This window comes from Poeciliopsis prolifica, unplaced genomic scaffold, assembly GCF_027474105.1.
Source record: "Poeciliopsis prolifica strain line A6 unplaced genomic scaffold, Auburn_PproV2 SCAFFOLD007, whole genome shotgun sequence".
NCBI classification, from domain to species: Eukaryota; Metazoa; Chordata; class Actinopteri; order Cyprinodontiformes; family Poeciliidae; genus Poeciliopsis; species Poeciliopsis prolifica.
In genome coordinates this window covers 4,991,511-5,007,963 of record NW_026562382.1, presented here as the reverse complement: position 1 = coordinate 5,007,963, position 16,453 = coordinate 4,991,511, and the positions used below count along the sequence as shown (strand labels likewise).

The 16,453-nt window shown below is 39.7% G+C and overlaps 1 protein-coding gene across 2 annotated transcripts in view; it reads left to right on the top strand.

Annotated features, from left to right (window-relative positions):
* The first annotated feature begins 2,504 nt into the window (after positions 1 to 2,504).
* The window catches only part of tbc1d4 (TBC1 domain family, member 4), a 35,020-nt gene continuing 21,071 nt past the window's right edge, over positions 2,505 to 16,453 (top strand). For both annotated transcript variants that reach the window (XM_055031786.1, XM_055031785.1), the window contains exons 1-9: positions 2,505 to 3,517; positions 11,420 to 11,548; positions 11,637 to 11,868; positions 12,900 to 13,144; positions 14,690 to 14,779; positions 15,218 to 15,322; positions 15,404 to 15,536; positions 15,651 to 15,742; positions 15,899 to 16,009. In XM_055031786.1, the coding sequence (XP_054887761.1) occupies positions 3,128 to 3,517; positions 11,420 to 11,548; positions 11,637 to 11,868; positions 12,900 to 13,144; positions 14,690 to 14,779; positions 15,218 to 15,322; positions 15,404 to 15,536; positions 15,651 to 15,742; positions 15,899 to 16,009 (1,527 nt within the window). In that variant the 5' untranslated portion in view covers positions 2,505 to 3,127. The remainder of the gene's footprint in view (positions 3,518 to 11,419; positions 11,549 to 11,636; positions 11,869 to 12,899; positions 13,145 to 14,689; positions 14,780 to 15,217; positions 15,323 to 15,403; positions 15,537 to 15,650; positions 15,743 to 15,898; positions 16,010 to 16,453) is intronic.

Below are 16,453 nucleotides of genomic sequence, written 5' to 3'. Positions count from 1 at the left end.
TTAAACTTTTTGTTGTCTTAGCTGAAATTGAAAAGGAAATTGTTCATTTTACCTGTTGCTCAGTGTTAGGTTTTATATTTAAATCATATTTAGGTTTCGGAGCCGTATTTAATCAGAGCGGTAAGGTCTCCCAAATACTTGAACATTCAAAGCTCAGTAGTGACAACGATTTGAGCGATCATTTTTAACTGAGTGACGTAAAGCAACAGTTTCTCTCTGAACTTTGCTCCAGTTTAGCTTTGACTGTTTAAAGCTAGACAGTCAGTAGTATTTTTTGTTTTCTTTCAATTTTAGAGATAAAAGTTACATTTTCTTATGTGGATATGTCTGTTGGATATTATTGCCAGCTCAGAAATGTGCAGACTTGAGCGGAATGCCTCTTCTGTTTTAATAAATTAGCATTTTTAAGCTATAATCTTATCCAGCAATGTTATTTTCATTTTTGTTAAAATTCTAAAAAGGGAACCTTATTATTTCTTTTTGATGTCAATAAAATGCAATCCGAGATTTTTTGTTGTTTGAGTGCTTGATAAGTGATAGCCAAGATACACAGGAGGGCTCTGTGTGGGGGTGTCTAGTCTGCAGGGCCCCACTAGCTGACTGACGAGGTTATATATGGCAAAGGTACTATTTTGGGATAGGTGGAGTTCTAGGAATTATGCAGTCTGGCAGATGGGAACTTCCTGCTACGTAAAGCAGCTATGTAATACTATGATTCAGCAGGGGTAGCTTGTAAACAGTAAACCTATTTACAGTTTTCAAGCTCATTCTCAATACTCATAGGCCTTAAACACGACTTTCATTAAAAACTATTCTCAGGAATTACAACCAACGGGAGCGCAGAGGAGCTGTGCCACAGAGGCTGCAAACATTCCTCATATTGCCATGGGAAACACTTTCCATTTAACAGCTTCTGTTGGAGAGAAGGTGGAGCTCTGTCCTGTCATTTGGTACTGTGGCAAGGTGTTTTATGATTTAACACCAAAACATGTCAACGTTCTAAAATGTTAAAAAAGCAAGACAGATAATGTAAATTTTCTCGTTTATGTGTTTTGTTGCTTTCAGCTACAAGACCGTTGAATTATGACAATCATTGGTACTATATGATTTTATTTTTGAAGTCTTAAACTTCATTTAAATATTGAAGTTTAGTAAGCAACGAAACAACATTTTCAGAATATTTTCATGTATTCGGAAGCAGTTTATTTCAGAATACAAAAAGTAAATACAAACGTATTGCCTTGTGACTTATCAGCCACAAGGAGAAGACCAAAATGCTTCAGATCAACTCTAATGACAATCCTATGGAGGTGGCACAGTCTTTCATCTAGCTGGACAGCATTTTGGACCATCAAGGTGGAACCGACGCAGATGTCAAGGGAAGGGTTGGCAAATCAAGAGTGACATTCATCCAGGTTACAAACATCTGGGCTTTGTTATGGGTTCTTTTTTTTGTATCTCTTATCTGCTTACAAGCATAATCATGTTTATGTGTGACTGCCGCCAGTCATAAGCAAACAGACTGAAGCTGATTAGACTAGCCTTTAGGGAGAGTACAGATTGAAGAGAATAATAAAGGCTAAACTCGCACTACAATCTTTACCTCTCTTGGTTGCATCCCTAAGGTGAGTAAAGTGACACCCGGCGCTGTCTATCTGTTCCATTTGTATGGCGTACATGGTTTGTAACATTTGATCATTTTCCGGCACTAAGGCCTGTTTTTAACCAAATCTCATTACTTCTCAAGGTTCTGGTCAGGACCTGGAACTGGTAAATAAAACTTGGGTGGTGCACAGAGACAAAAATGAATGAACTCCAAGAGCATCCAAAGAGCTGACTGTTCATTTCCAAAGTGGAACCTGGAGGACCAAACAAAACCACAAATAGAACAACCTTTGACACATCAGGAATCACAAATTGAAGAGGTACTGGCAAATATGGAGGACATTGAGCGACGGGGTGTTAGGGCCTTACCAATAAAAATGATAAAATTACGAGACCAAACTCTGTGTTACGAGAATTAAGTTCTACAAGTTGTATTCTACAAGAATACAACTTTATTCTACAAAGTATAAAATACAAACTCATAAAATAAAGTTAATGAGTTTTTCTCATAAACTTTATTTATGAGAATAAAGTTCGATTTTGTCAATATAATATCACTCTCATGAGAATAAAGCCACAATATTGTGAGACAAAAAATTTAATAATGGAAAAAGTCATATTTTGAGAATTTTTTTTAAGTTTACGAAAAAATAAAGCAGTTATGAGTACGCTATCCTTGTAATATTATGGCTTTATTATTTTTTACATTTTCTCAGTGTGGCCCTAATTTGACCTTAAAAAAAAAAAGTTAGTTTGGTCTTTTGAATATATGTTACAACGGCCTGCCATACTCCCACCCGCTTCCCCAGCACATGGGATGGCTGGGAGGCGCTTCACAGCCGCTCCGCCTCCGAGGCGTTTTGGGAAGAAAGGATCACTATCAAGGGACGGTTCTTGAAGACGATTGACCAGCATCAATATATTGATCGTAGTGCAACGGGATTGATACGACCCCACAGGTGCGCGCGCTGCAGGGCTTCAGGATCCGGATGGGGTAAAGGCGCCGCCATCCGTACGCTCTGGAGGGACGTTCAGCGCGATAGAAAAACCAAGTCCTACCAAACGCCTTGTGTTTACACAAGAGCCATCCAAAGCCACGTTTTAGCAGGCGATCTTGAACGAAGTGCAGCGCAGAAAACTTTTAGCTGTTTATCCCGACAGAGGAGTGGAGCAGTCAAATCAGACTGCGCGTATGCGATTACTTTAAATCCCTTGAGGAAAAAAAAAAAAAAAAACAAAGAAAAGAAAAACAGTGCATCGGACACACTTTTGACATTTGGATAACATGGTGAATTGCAGCTGATCGAGCACATGTCGTGCATGCAGCAGAGCCCCGTTGTTGTTGTTGCAAGAGCATAGAGAGCGTGGACATGGAAATCGCTGCAAAGTAAACCCGACGTCGTTCGGACTGGGCTTGCAGGGAATGGTCCATCGGGGATATTTCGGAAAGTGTTTTTAATTCACCTCCCGCCCCTTTCGCCGTCTCGCCAGTTTTGTGGACGGAAGAGTCTGCTGGGTCGACATGGAGAGCCAGGAGGAGAAGGAGAGCAGGGCGGACAAGCGCTTCGCCCTCACTTACGTCGGCTGGTGCTCGCTGGACAGGCGGACCACTCTGCCCATGCTGCCGTGGCTGGTGGCCGAGATCCGCCGGAGGAGCGAGAGGGGCGACTGCGGCCCCGTCATGCAGCCCAGAGAAGTTCAGCTGCTGCTCAACCCCCCCTTCGTGCGCTGCGTCCCCTCCAACAGCAGCAACTCGTCGGTCTTCATCTTCGAGCACAAAGCGCAGCTGATCTCGCGCTTCATCCACAACAGCAATGACCTCACTTGTTTTTCCTATCTGCTGCGGGGCCAGCCGGACAACCCGGAGTCCGAGATGTCCTGTCACGTCTTCAAGGCCTGCGAGCCGAACCAGGTAAGGCGTGCTGAAAGTTTAGGCACACAAGCCAGTGGCGATCCTGGTACGAATGATGCCCTGGGCGAGCCGCGCCATATGCAGCCCCCATTTTCATCCTTTGGTGGTTAAATACACCCGATTTGAATGTCAACATGTAGAACTCATTTAGACGCGAGTCAATGTTGTGATCTATTAATGCATAAATATTTACTCTATGTGTGCCAATGAGTTAGTTCATTCTTGTAATGGTTGAATTACCAGGTTCAAGACAACTGGGGAAATCTGGGAGGTGATGTTCCAGATGTTTAATTGACTGAGCTGAAAAACAACTGCAGATAATTGGCTATTATTTGATGAGATATATTTGTGATCAAGCCGAGGTCAATCACAAAGAAAAGTTTATTGTCATAGCATCAGATTGTAATTATGTCAGTACCACAAACATGTACATTTCTAACTAATTACAATATTTTTATTGTATCTATGCTAAAATGCCGAATCAAGTTCAATGCAATCGTTATTCTCAAAGACATTTTAGATTTGTGTTAAAATGTAGATTCTTACAGAAGGCTTCCCAATGGTTTGTGGAGGAAGAGGCTAATAGTGGCTCAGTTTGCTTATGCCTTGGGCCAGGTCTGCCTGTAGTTAAATGTGTTTCCTTCAGAAACATAATCTTCATCAAACAACAAAAAAAGTCTCCAGAAATTCTGAAAAGTACAAATGAAAATCCTAATCATATCAATGTTTGGAAAAAGTGTTAGTATTGACAGGTAAATACTGATAAATAACCGTAATTAATATTAAATGTTGTACTTTACTGGTGGATGGAAGCAGCACATGATGGTCCAAAGTGTTGCACAGGCTGTAGACTGATGAATAGATGTACGCTAAATAAAGATAAATAAAAATATCTTTTTTTGTGCTTCCAAATAAAAATATACCAATTGCTATTATCTGAAAACAGATCTATCATAATTCATAATTTTCCAAACATAAGACAAGGAAGTGGAGATTACCATGGGGCGACAGACTTTGCCTTTTAATCTCACGCAAACACAGTATTATTTTAACCTTCAGTCCAAACATGTTTATCTTACTATTAAGTATTTAGGCCACTGATTGCAGGGAATAATATTTGGCAGTTAATCCATTCATTGTCCTTTTTCTGTGTAGAAATCTCCCTAAAGTCCAAATAAAGTAACATATGTGCATACACAAAGTTCTTTAAAGAATTTGCCTTAATTGCCTTTTTACACAAACAATTCTTGCAGTATTTTGTCATTCCCCACACGTTTCATAGGTGCTTTTAGATAGCAATAGATATTTCTTTTTTTTTGCCACAAATCATATTCCATCCTAATGAACTTGCTGACAAATCCTCTCTGTAACCCTTCAAAGACCTGAGATGCATAGTTTTCCAACTACATACGTCCGAGAAAAGTGTGGGCATGGTGACGCATATAAAACTGTTTTGCTCGACGCACGCATTTCAGACATTACAACTCTCACTTCTCATTTTGGGATGACTTCATGTGGTGCAAAACTCATTTGTAGGTCAGTGGTTTTTTAAATTTTTTTAGCTTAACTGTATTTTGGGTGTGAAGTGCCACAATAAGCACTAAGGATAAGCTCTAGCTTAAGAATTCATACCCCTTGATTTTTGCCACATTTTGTATTTTAATGGATTGTTGCATGGTAGACCAACTAAAAGTAGTGCATAATAAGAAGGTGGAAGAAAAGTGTCAGTTTTCAAAGCAGTTTGCATGTACAGTGACTGGACATTTTAAATGTCTTGACCGGATTTAGATCTGCACTTTGACTGCGTTTGCACTTTTGGGTCAATCTGACACATAAATAAGCTTCGCTCAAGAGCCATTGCAGTGTAGTGTTTGCTGTCTATCTAGGATTTTTGAAAAATATTTAGGTGAACTTCTCTCAAGAAATCTCTGCAACCTCTGATTTGTTTTCTTCAAGTAAACAGGGAGGTGTGTGATGTTTGTTTCAGTGGTTTACAGCCAAAAAGTTTCATTTAGGTGTCATCTGAACAGAGTGGCTTCTTCCACATATTTGTTTGCCTTCCACATGTCTTGCGGCAATGTTTGCCTGCAAGCTGGATTTTTATGTCTTTCTTTGATTAAGGAATTGCTTTTCTCTCGACACTCTTTCTTAAGTGTCATGTTTGTGGGCTGAAGAGCTCATGCTTGTCCTGGCAACAGATTCTCCCACCTGAGCTGTACATCTCTGTAACTCCTCCAGAGTTACCTTGAGTCTCTTACCCATTTCTCTAAAATACAAAAACTTTTGTATTTATTTGCAGTTATGCAGAAGTTAAATTACACCCAGTTGCTAATTATCTGAACAGAGCTTTTTAGTGGACTAAATAGAAGTACATCTTTGCAATGCAAATTGTACAAATGCAAAATGTTGACATTATTTATGATTTTCCCTAAGAGTCACAGTTCAATGAAACACACTGAGGCTCTCTGCTTGTGTTATTTGTTGCAGATGTCAGCATCCTGTTACTTCTCTTTGTTGTTAGTTTGTATTATCCAAATTGGAGCTGTCACAATCGATGTAGACGAGACATTTCTCCTGAAATCTGAACAGGCACAATATTGAGTCAGCACATTTACATGCTGATCAGCATGCCAGTCTTGAGTAATAAACTGAAATGTTGAAGACATTACAAAAACCAGGAACGTGGGAGTTGGTGTTTGAAAACTAATGTGCTATCTTGCTTTCTTATCGGTGCTGAAAGGCCGTACCGGGTGGTTCGGTCCCTGAGCTTAGGAGTTCACCCCAGCAGCTCCGGTACATGTTAGGATTTTTGTCTGGCTGTAAATTACCTATAAAAAGAATAATAATAATAAAAAAAACAATCATAAGCTTAATGAGCAATTTGCCAGTTTGTTTATGCACATCTATTCATCAGGAAGTTCACATACAATTCCTTCCCAGCCTGCAAACCAATCTGAAGCTTCACATTTGCTCGTGTTTTTCTTGTTCCCCAGTGACGAAGGAAACATTCACAAATAATCTTCACAAACTGATATGCTCGGGTTTTGCGCTTACGTCAAGTGCGCCTGTGTTGTATCATGTTTCCAGTGGTATTTGGAGGGCTTGAGCACAGAGTCACTTTTGCGCTCTAAAATAAGAGTGGAAGTAGTTTGCAGCCTCTCAGCTGAAGTCTACAGTTGGAGAGACATCATGAACATCACTATTATTACGCAACAAAAACTGGTCTGGCCACAGGCAATATCTGAAAGGTGGACTAAGTGTGATGGTCGGGTTTTTCTACCCATATGCCATCGTCGTGCACAGCGCCCTGCTGTGACTATTGTTACTGATTCGATTATCTGCCACGTGTGTCCCCTGTTTATTCAGAACCAGCTTCTTGTGCTTTTGGAAAGCTCCTGTTTTTCTCGGAAAAGTTCAAAGAGACAATGAAATATTGCTGCAAACTTTTAGCTGACAGAGTGGTAGCTGCTTCCAAATCTATTCTTAGCTGAGGACATGATGGGAACTCATTGTGTAAAGCCAGACTGAGGAGTCCTTGCATGTATTAAATTCAAGGGAAAGGTTAAATAAAATAGGGAGAGGCTTCCTGCACAGGCAAACAGCAGATCTGATTTTGCATGCATAAAGAAAAAGCTGAACATTCGGAAATGCCTGAAAGGAGGTTCTGTCTCTATACTTGGTAGGTCACGTGTCAAATCAGGTTTGACTTGAATTTCAACTTTAGCTCTCATGTATAAAGTAAGAGTTTATATCCAATCATATATCTGAGGTGTGTTTCTTTAGGAGTTTTGTCAGAATAACATCGTACTCAGAGATAGACATTCCACTGAGTTTAACGTTTCACCTCCTCAGAATCTCTGAGATTTAGTGTGGAGCTCGAAGCCACAGCTACAAATCAAACTTTGACCTTGTAATAGCATGGTTCCATTATAAAGCCAACAATAGAGAACTTGAGCCTGCCCATCACATAAACCACAAGCTCCTCCGCTTTATAAGTTGTGATCTGAAGTAGAATTGGACCACTGGAGTCTGCATTGATAATCAGACAAAACGGAGGTGGATCTGAACCGTACCTCATGCCTTTGCACATAAGAAACATTGTGGAGTGAGAAAACTAAACCAGATTTTCACAATAGTTAAACTTTGATCAATAGATCAAAGTAAGTAAAATGGGCCAACTTTTAATTACTGCTCTTTTTTTATTGAGACAATAACTGGCTATTAGTCACAATACAATAGTCTTTTATTCATTTTTAAATCACTATCAATCAGAACAAGTAGTTTCTGTGTCTAATTTTCTTACCTGCATTTAGTTGTGCTTTTTGTTCTCATTACTATTTCAATTTTCCAGAGTAATTTTGAGATGATGCCTCATACATTATGAAGAAATTTAGTATTGATGATAGAAAATGAAGGCGATGGCCTTCTGTCACAATATTTAACTCCCAATATTTATACTGCTACATTAGTTGATGACAAAAAAAAAAAACAAAACCTGTTTTGTTTCACACCCATCTTTGTGGATTATGTTGTAATCTTCCACCTCGTGTTAAGGTGACATAAGGGCCTTTCTGTTTTATGTTGGGACATGAATGTTGTTAAATTCGGCTGCCCCGTTTGTCTTGCAGACTCTTCAGTCTGCATGAGGAGTTCTAAAATAATCTGGTCTTATCCAACATAGACAATGACCCTACACATTATCGAGTTGGATTATTAATTAAAAACACCAAACTCACACTGGGAGTGTTTAGAGTACTATTTAGATGTAGTTAAAAACAACAACAAATAAAAACAGTAGTTCGACTGAGTTATGTTGTCACCAGACAATTTGGAAAGTGCAAATCATCTTAAAAATGTAGACATTGCTGTTCTTCTGGATAAATCATAACATTTCTAGTAGAATTCACCTTGGAGACATTTGGTCACCACTATCAGCACTACTTATTGAAAACAAGACACTCTATGTGAAAACAGGCACCTTATACCAGCTGTCAAACAAGGACCTGAAGACCTGAGGATTTGGGTTTGTTTTGCAGCTTTGTACCAGAGGTCTTTGCCGTGATTGAGTCAACCAGGAACTCCTCTGTAGATTGAATTATTTGGCAGTCAGACGCAAAGCAACGGCTGACGTTTCACTGAAACAGAACAATGCCCTGAAGCAAGGCAGCAAGTCCGTAGCAGAAAACGTATTCAACCCCATTCAGCAGGGTTTCATCGAACAGACATGGAGAGCTCCATGTTTCCTTCTGCTTGAAAAAATGTGAAACTGTGGCTGAAAGTGAGTGGCGAATTGGCCTTTGCATAAAGATGTCCATGGATTCTAACTGCGGAGTTGAAAGCTTGCTGGGGTTCATGAAATGAGTTAACCAACGTTGACTTTTAACTTGGTAAATATAACATTTGGACACGGTCCGTGGGCTCAAAACGTAACATATTTTCTGTGGTAAAGATGAGCGCTGTCTGACAAAATACTTTAAAAAGATAAATAAAAATCTCCTTTGAAGAAAATGTTGGTACTCTTTCACCAGCTGAAACAACTGAGAAATATGGAGAACTAACAAAGTATTGAAAAATTGGATTATTTCAGCTCATGGCTAATAAAGGATCTCTTTATGCTGTTGAAGGCATTGGTTCTGCAATTAGACTTGGTGTTTATTGAATAAGCATGGCACAATGTAGTGTTTTATGTTTGTATTTGGAAAATATGCAAAGAACCATGTTTCTTTTTGTTGTTTGTTTTAGTTTTTATTGCTTGTTTTGAACTGTTCATTGAATGTATGTTCTTGTGAAAGAGAAGCACATCTGCAGAGTTGGAAACAGTTTAGTCTTTTTTTGTGACATGAAGGTTGCAGCCTTGGCTCCTTTATAATATACCCAAAGCCTTTAAAAATAAAAGTATCTTAATTATCCTGGATCTCAAATACAGTTGAAAATATACATTTTTTTTTCATCTTTTATTCCCAGTTTTATCAAGGACTTCTAGTTGAAATGTTTAGGAGATAGACAGTCCAAGTGTCTTTTGTTTTTTCATGCTTATTGTGTATCAACCCAGTGATAACCTGTATTTTTATAAGAAATCCAACTTGGCTTGTCCGAAGAAACCATGGATCAGTGTAAATGATCTCATATTATTACAACTGACTGTGGGGAGGTCATAGTATTTCACCTCGCAATCCATCCACGCATGTAATGTTTGCTTTTCTTCTGGACTGTAAAAGCCGGGCTTCACTGCTGCCGTTTATGTCGACAGTCCATGCTCACACCCAACATCAGTGTTATGGTTCCACAGATCCAGGCAGAAATGGGTGAAAGTTAAATCAGCTTGACAATGAGTCATTATGGGGGTTATATTTTAACCGATTTTAAATGGAAAAAAGCCAATGCCAAGTCTCCTTCTACCTGGAACAAGCTGCTTTACGGGCTCTATTTTGGGTAGGTTATGAATAATTGATAAGCCCAAATGGTGCTATGGTGTCATCTTATCCATGCATAGTAAAGCAGCTTCTTAAAATCCTAAAATGGTCCAGTCATGTTCCCCTTGGGGTTTACAGAGACAGTGCTGCTTTGATTGAGTGAGGTCTTTGAATTGATTGGATCCAGAGGTGTCTGCTGTCCACTCTGTCAGACCAAAAGTTGCCATCTTCATTTCATGTTGCCTTTTGGTTTTTTTTGTTTTTTTTGCACCGTTGACGACCAGTGTCAGGAAATTGGCTTCTTAAGCCTCACAAGATGTCAAAGAATCATTACAAAGCAGTTTTGAAATGCGCCAGAAAGATAATTACAGACTTCTTTTGAGAAAATCGCTTAGCAAGCATGTCCGACCACCCCTAACTTTCTTCCTAGTTTCTACATCTTGTCACCAGCTTGGCACAGATCAGCTTTTGAAATTTTTTTTAACCCTTGCAGCCGGATGTAAGGCACAAACTCCCTTTCCCTTTCCTTGCAGAAAAATGACAAGGAATCTTGTAAGGATTTCTTGATGAAATCGGTCAAGTGTTTTGCAGGATGTTTTTGTTTCAATCCCAACCATCCTCTTCCTGTTTTCCTTCCATTTCAATTTGATGTGTCTTATTGTTCTAGTCTCACCTTAATGTGTTGTTATACATTTATAGATTACACAAATCCACTGTCTTGGCTCCCAATACTGTGTATTAATTTTTGATTTTGGTCATTTTTTTCTTTATCTTGTATAGATACAAAGCAAAGCAAATGTCTCTTACATTTGCAGACATCCCTTATGAATTTCTCTTACAAAATGTATGTTTTCCGTGTTTATATTGTTTTTTTTTTCTCCTGTATGAATGTTACCAGGCTGCTCTGAGTGTATTGATAGCACAGCCTCTTCCTCTAACACACTGCTGCACAAACAGGCTCACCTTCAGATCTCTGGTTTCTTCCAGCCCTCTGTTTTGTCTTCAGTCCAGTAACGCATTGATTTTTCCATGACTCCTTGCCTATTTCTTTTGGAGTTCAGCCTGTTTGTTTGAGCCTTGTTTTCCACCGAGGCGTTGGTGTTTTTCTTTCTTTCTTCTTGATGCATCAAGTTATTTATTGTGTGAAACGAAATTGCATTGTTTGTTGTGCAAAAATAGTGTATGAAGTCAGGAAATGTCATCTAAACATAGTTTTAGTGATTCATGTTGACTTTGGTTTGTGTTTTACTCAGTAGAGAAAATAAATGAATATAGTTTCCCTATTTTCCATCCGATAAAATAAATTTTTTTAGGCTTTAACTTCATTTTCAAATCTTTTTGAGTTGGAAAGACATTTATGTCTCTCAAATTTTTTGTGTTTCAACCATAAATTTTATTCATATTTTCTTGTGATTTTATGAATTTAAATTAAATTTTTTAAGGTCTCCTCAGTCATAATCCGGTCTCATTCCACTGTATTTACTCATAGGTCCCAGAGGTAATCAGCAGCATTCGTCAAGTGTCCAAATCGGCTCTGAAGGAAGATGCCAAACCCAAACAGGAAGCCGACGAGGCGTTCTACAACTCTCAGAAGTTTGAAGTGCTTTACTGTGGCAAGGTAGCTCCCTGAAACAATAGTCGTACATTTTCATGTTTCATGAACTTCAGGTGAAAGTTGTCTTATCTTTCCGATTTAAAAAATCCAGGTCACTGTGGGCCACAAGAAAGCTTCATCGACCCTCATTGATGACTGCGTGGAAAAATTTCGCCAACATGAGACTGAACGTAAGCGCCTGCGCCTCCTCAACGGTCAGCGAGGGTCTACAGAAACCATCCCGGTGGATTTGCTCATTGCTGGAGATGGGGACCCGCTTTTCACTTCCCTCAGCAGAACTACAGAGGAACCGGAAGCTCCAGAACTAGAAGAGCTTAACACAGGTGAAGGGGAAGAAAACAATTAAGAGCCCCTGGTCTTTAAATCACACGTTTAAGAGAGAACTCAAATCGGTTTGAAGTGGGATTCTGTAGGGTAGTTGTGAGATGGCAGTAACTTATGAACACATTTACTTTATATTTCTGCTAGGAAATGCATTTATCTCAAACAATTTCTCTGATTAATTATGCTGAACATTTTCCATGTAGTTTATTACTGATATCTGGTCATGTGAGTCATCATAATTAACAGCCGTAGGCCGATGTGATGCTGGCGCTTTGAGTTTTTTGTTTTGAGCTGAAATCTAGTTATGTAAGCTAATAAATGTTTGCGTCACTAAAATTCAATCTGTGCAGGCGAAGTTCACATTTGAGAATGAACTCCTGTGGGGACTTTTTTGATGTGGAGTGTCATTATCTTTTTCAGTTGTGGCCTTTATTGTTTGGGAGGAGAACTGCAGTGAATTAGGACAAAAATAAACACAGGAAGAGATTTTAAGACCTTTAGTTTAGTCAGTTTGTTTTATTCTGAGCATGTATAACATGTGGAGTAATTTAATGTTTTCAGGATCCACAGTGTTTGCTGCTAGTATGTTTAGATGATCTTACTCTCATTTTGTGCTGCGGAGGTAATTGGTAAATTAACCAGATAGTTACATGATTCTATAGACAGGAGCTGGTTCAAAAACACTTGATTCATTTTTACTTTTAAAGTAGCAGAAGATGGGGCTGATGAAAAGGGTTTGATAAAATACTCAAGTTGAAAATGTAGTACTTACATAGTCTGAGTTGCATTTGCATAAAAAAGAAAATTGCTGAGCACTTATCATCAAATCAAGGCCAGGCGTTTCCATGCTAAAACAAACATTCTAACAGAAAAGCAACATGTTTAAACACAGTGAAACCTGTCTGATTGGTTGCAAATCAAGCCACTCTTTGCAACAAAAAATACCCAAGAGTAACATCTAAAGGCTGAAGGAAAAGGTCATCTTTACCTAAGCAATAAGTCAAGTGAAGTTTCTCTTTTTCTGATCCAGGTAAATGTCTGCCCAGCAGCGCCAGTCAGAGCAGTCTGCGAGGATCCTTCCCCGAGTGCATCCTGGAGGACTCTGGGTTTGAGGAACCTCAGGAGTTTCGCACGCGCTGCAGCAGCCTGGCTGGAAGCCTGCAAAGGAAGCCGGGGGAGGGAATCATCATGGGTCCCACGCGTCGCAGACACGCCAGTGCGCCGAACAACGTCCAGCCGTCCGATTCTGACAAGAACCGCACTATGCTGTTCCAGGTAAAGAATACAAAATTCAAACAGAAGTTCCTTTGATTTGAATGATCTGTAAAAAAGCTCAAATGCATCTTTGCAAAAAAAAAAAAAGATGCATTTTTGCATTAGGGCATTCGTCTCGTCATCGAATCTCTCTGCATTCAGGCTGCTCAGTCTCACTCGACTGCCAAGTCATTTCCGTGCTCCCGCGCCAGGCAGGTGTAATGTACAGCCTTAAAACATTTCTGCTCCTGCTGGAGTTGGAGGCTGTAACTCCCGTCTGAAATCGCTGCTCCTGTGTAAACTCAAAGCCTCTTTATTTAAAACATGTGGGGCTGCAGCGCAAGCCAGCTGCCATTCCTCAAACATCGTGCCCATTTCCTCATGAGGCTAATTTTAAAAACTGGAGCACAACGCTCAATATGATACTCCACACAGCGGTCAATTATTGGAAAAACCATTGGCCGGCTGTGTGGTTGGCCTTGATTCAGAGTCAGCGTGGTTTTTTTTCTGCCCATCAACCAGCCATGTAGCATCATGTGATATTTTGATTTGATCTTTTTACATGTCCTTAAAATCATAATCAGTCAACAGATGTTAAACAATATAATTTAATTCGTTTTTTTCTTCAAAAAGCATCTTGAGATGTTTTGTAGGTTTTGCTTTATAGTGTATAAAGAGTTAATGTTAACTTTAATGGCCAACGTGGAATTCTTCTTTTGCCTTTTGACAACTTTGCTTTATTTGTAATGACGGTGCTATTTCTGAGAGTGTACTTGAAAATATTATTTGTTCTTTAACCACATTAAAATCATTTCCATTTTGGAAGGCCATGAGCAGCAATTTAAACTTTTTTTCTATGTAAGACAGTGTAATGAGAAAAGCTTTAAAAATTTGGCAACTTTGACTGGAACATTTTGTAAAAGTCAGTAAAGTTAGTTTGCAGCAATCACAAAAAAACATCGGCACATTCTGGGGGGACTGGCTATTGGCAGATTGAAGCAAAATTGTTCTTCTGATTGCATGCAGAACGACGTGTGTGGTGGCAAAATAACATTGCATGTCACCCTGAAGGTGCCACCCCCTTCTTGAAATATGGGGATGACAGCATTATGATGTGTGGATTTTTCAGCAGGTTGCTAAATACAGAACAACCCCAGAAGAGAACCTGTTGGAGGCTGCAATAGAGAGGGGGAGAGCTTCACCTTCTAGTAAACATGCAGTCAGGGCTGCGATGGAATGATTCGCATCAAAGTATATTCATGTGATAGGATTAATAGGGAAGCTTTTCATTCAACCTGGTTGAACTTGAGCTGTTTTACAAAGACAGATGATTCTAGATGTGCAAAGCTGGCAGTGTAACCCGAGAGACTTGGAGAAAAAGTATGAGCTCACTGGGCCAAAAGGCAAAAATAGCTGTTGCAATGTTTTCCGTCCAGTTAACTTCCATGCCACACTTTTCTGTTGGGCAATCAAAACCACAATAAAACACACTGAAGCTAGGACTTGAATCAGAGTGTTCTACCTTTAAGTGCTTTAAATGAATCTGTATTTATATGTTTTGCACAGGTTGGACGTTTTGAAGTGAACCTCATTAGTCCAGACAGTAAAACAGTGGTGCTGGAAAAGAACTTCAAAGAAATCTCATCCTGCTGTCAGGTTGGTTCATTTTTCTGTCTCTCATTATTTACACAGGAAAGCCTAATTTTTATGTTTATTTTATTTATTTTTTTTGCTGCAGTTCCAGATTTTGAAAAGAGTAACTTAATGCAGTACGATGAGCCAAGCCACAGATCAACTTGGACTTTTGTTTGTCATTTAAACTGACAATGAATTAACTCTTTATCTGTGAAATACTTTGGAAATGTGGCCCTTTTTTCATATGTATTGCATTTTGAATGCATCGAAAGAGGCTGCTATTATGAGCTAATGGACAGCCTTGGGGTTTTGGTAATTTACTGATAAAATGGGACGTGGCTGAACCATTATGCTTCACTCTGTACTGCAGTTGAATGATCATTAGCATATTGAGAACATACATTTCAAAGTAGTTCTGTTTCTAAAACGATTTTTCTTCTTCGCCTCTGTCTTCAACAGGGCGTCAAGCAGACCGATCATTTTGGATTTATCTGCAGGGACCAGACGGAGTCCGGTCCCAGTCAGTACATGTGCTACGTCTTCCAGTGCGCCAATGAGTCGCTGGTGAGTGGCACGGGGTGATGTCAGTGGGAATTACACCGAAGCGCAACAGGTGAAGAGCTTGTGTTTCTGTTTATGTATCAGGTTGACGAGGTGATGCTGACCCTGAAGCAGGCCTTCTCCACCGCCGCAGCCTTACAGAGCAACAAGACCCCGGTGCAGCTCTGCGAAGCGTGCCCCATGCACGACCTGCACAAGCTCTGCGAGAGGATTGAGGGTAAGCCCCCGTGATCCGAGCAGCACACCCCGTCATCCCTCCGCGTCCCCGACTCCTCCCGATGATCCGCACGTTAATGAGTCTGTTTCTTAGAGCGCCTTTTTCTCTCCGCAGGTCTTTATCCACCCCGAGCAAAGCTCGCAATCCAAAAATATCTCTCCCTGTTGACTGATAATGAGCAGGCAGAGATTTTCGAGCGAGTTCAAGTAAGCGCACTCTCTCCTGTTGCCATAAGTGACACATTAACGGTTTTGGGTGAGAGCTGCTCAGGTTTTCACAGCTTCCTTTTACTGGCTTCAAAGCGCACCGTCTTCTTGTTGTCTTCTTTTAAGGTGTGTGGGTGTGTGTGTGTGTTTCTCCAGAGACTGAAGCCTGCATCTGACCAAGAGGAGAATGAGTTGGCGATCATGTATCTAAGGCAGCTCTGTGAAAGCAAACAGAAATCTCATCTTCATATCGGAGAAACCCCTCAGGTAACCGCTTCATGCTGAAGAGGATCTGAAAACTTGTTATTTAAACCAGTGAACTTTACCCTCATTTATGCTTGTTGGCAATTTCTAACATTTTGTGTTCATTAGGTGGACTGAATGGTTTTCAGTGAGTCCAATAAGCTGTGATATTTGAAAAGAAGTGTATTATTTAGCATTTATGTCATACACATTTTTCTTTTTTTTTTCTAAATTAAAGCACAGAAAAGAAATTCCATATATTTAATCAAAAGAATTTAATCGAAGAATCACAAGTTGTGAAAGTGGGTCTAAAATGTCCCATGGCAGACGCATCATTTTTGTGCTTTACTTTTTCAAAAATGTGAAATCCACAGATGTATAATGACTGATACACAAAACCTCTTATAAGGGCTGTTCATGTCTGAGATCAAGGACTTAAAAATATAGACTGGGATTTTTAAAGAAATC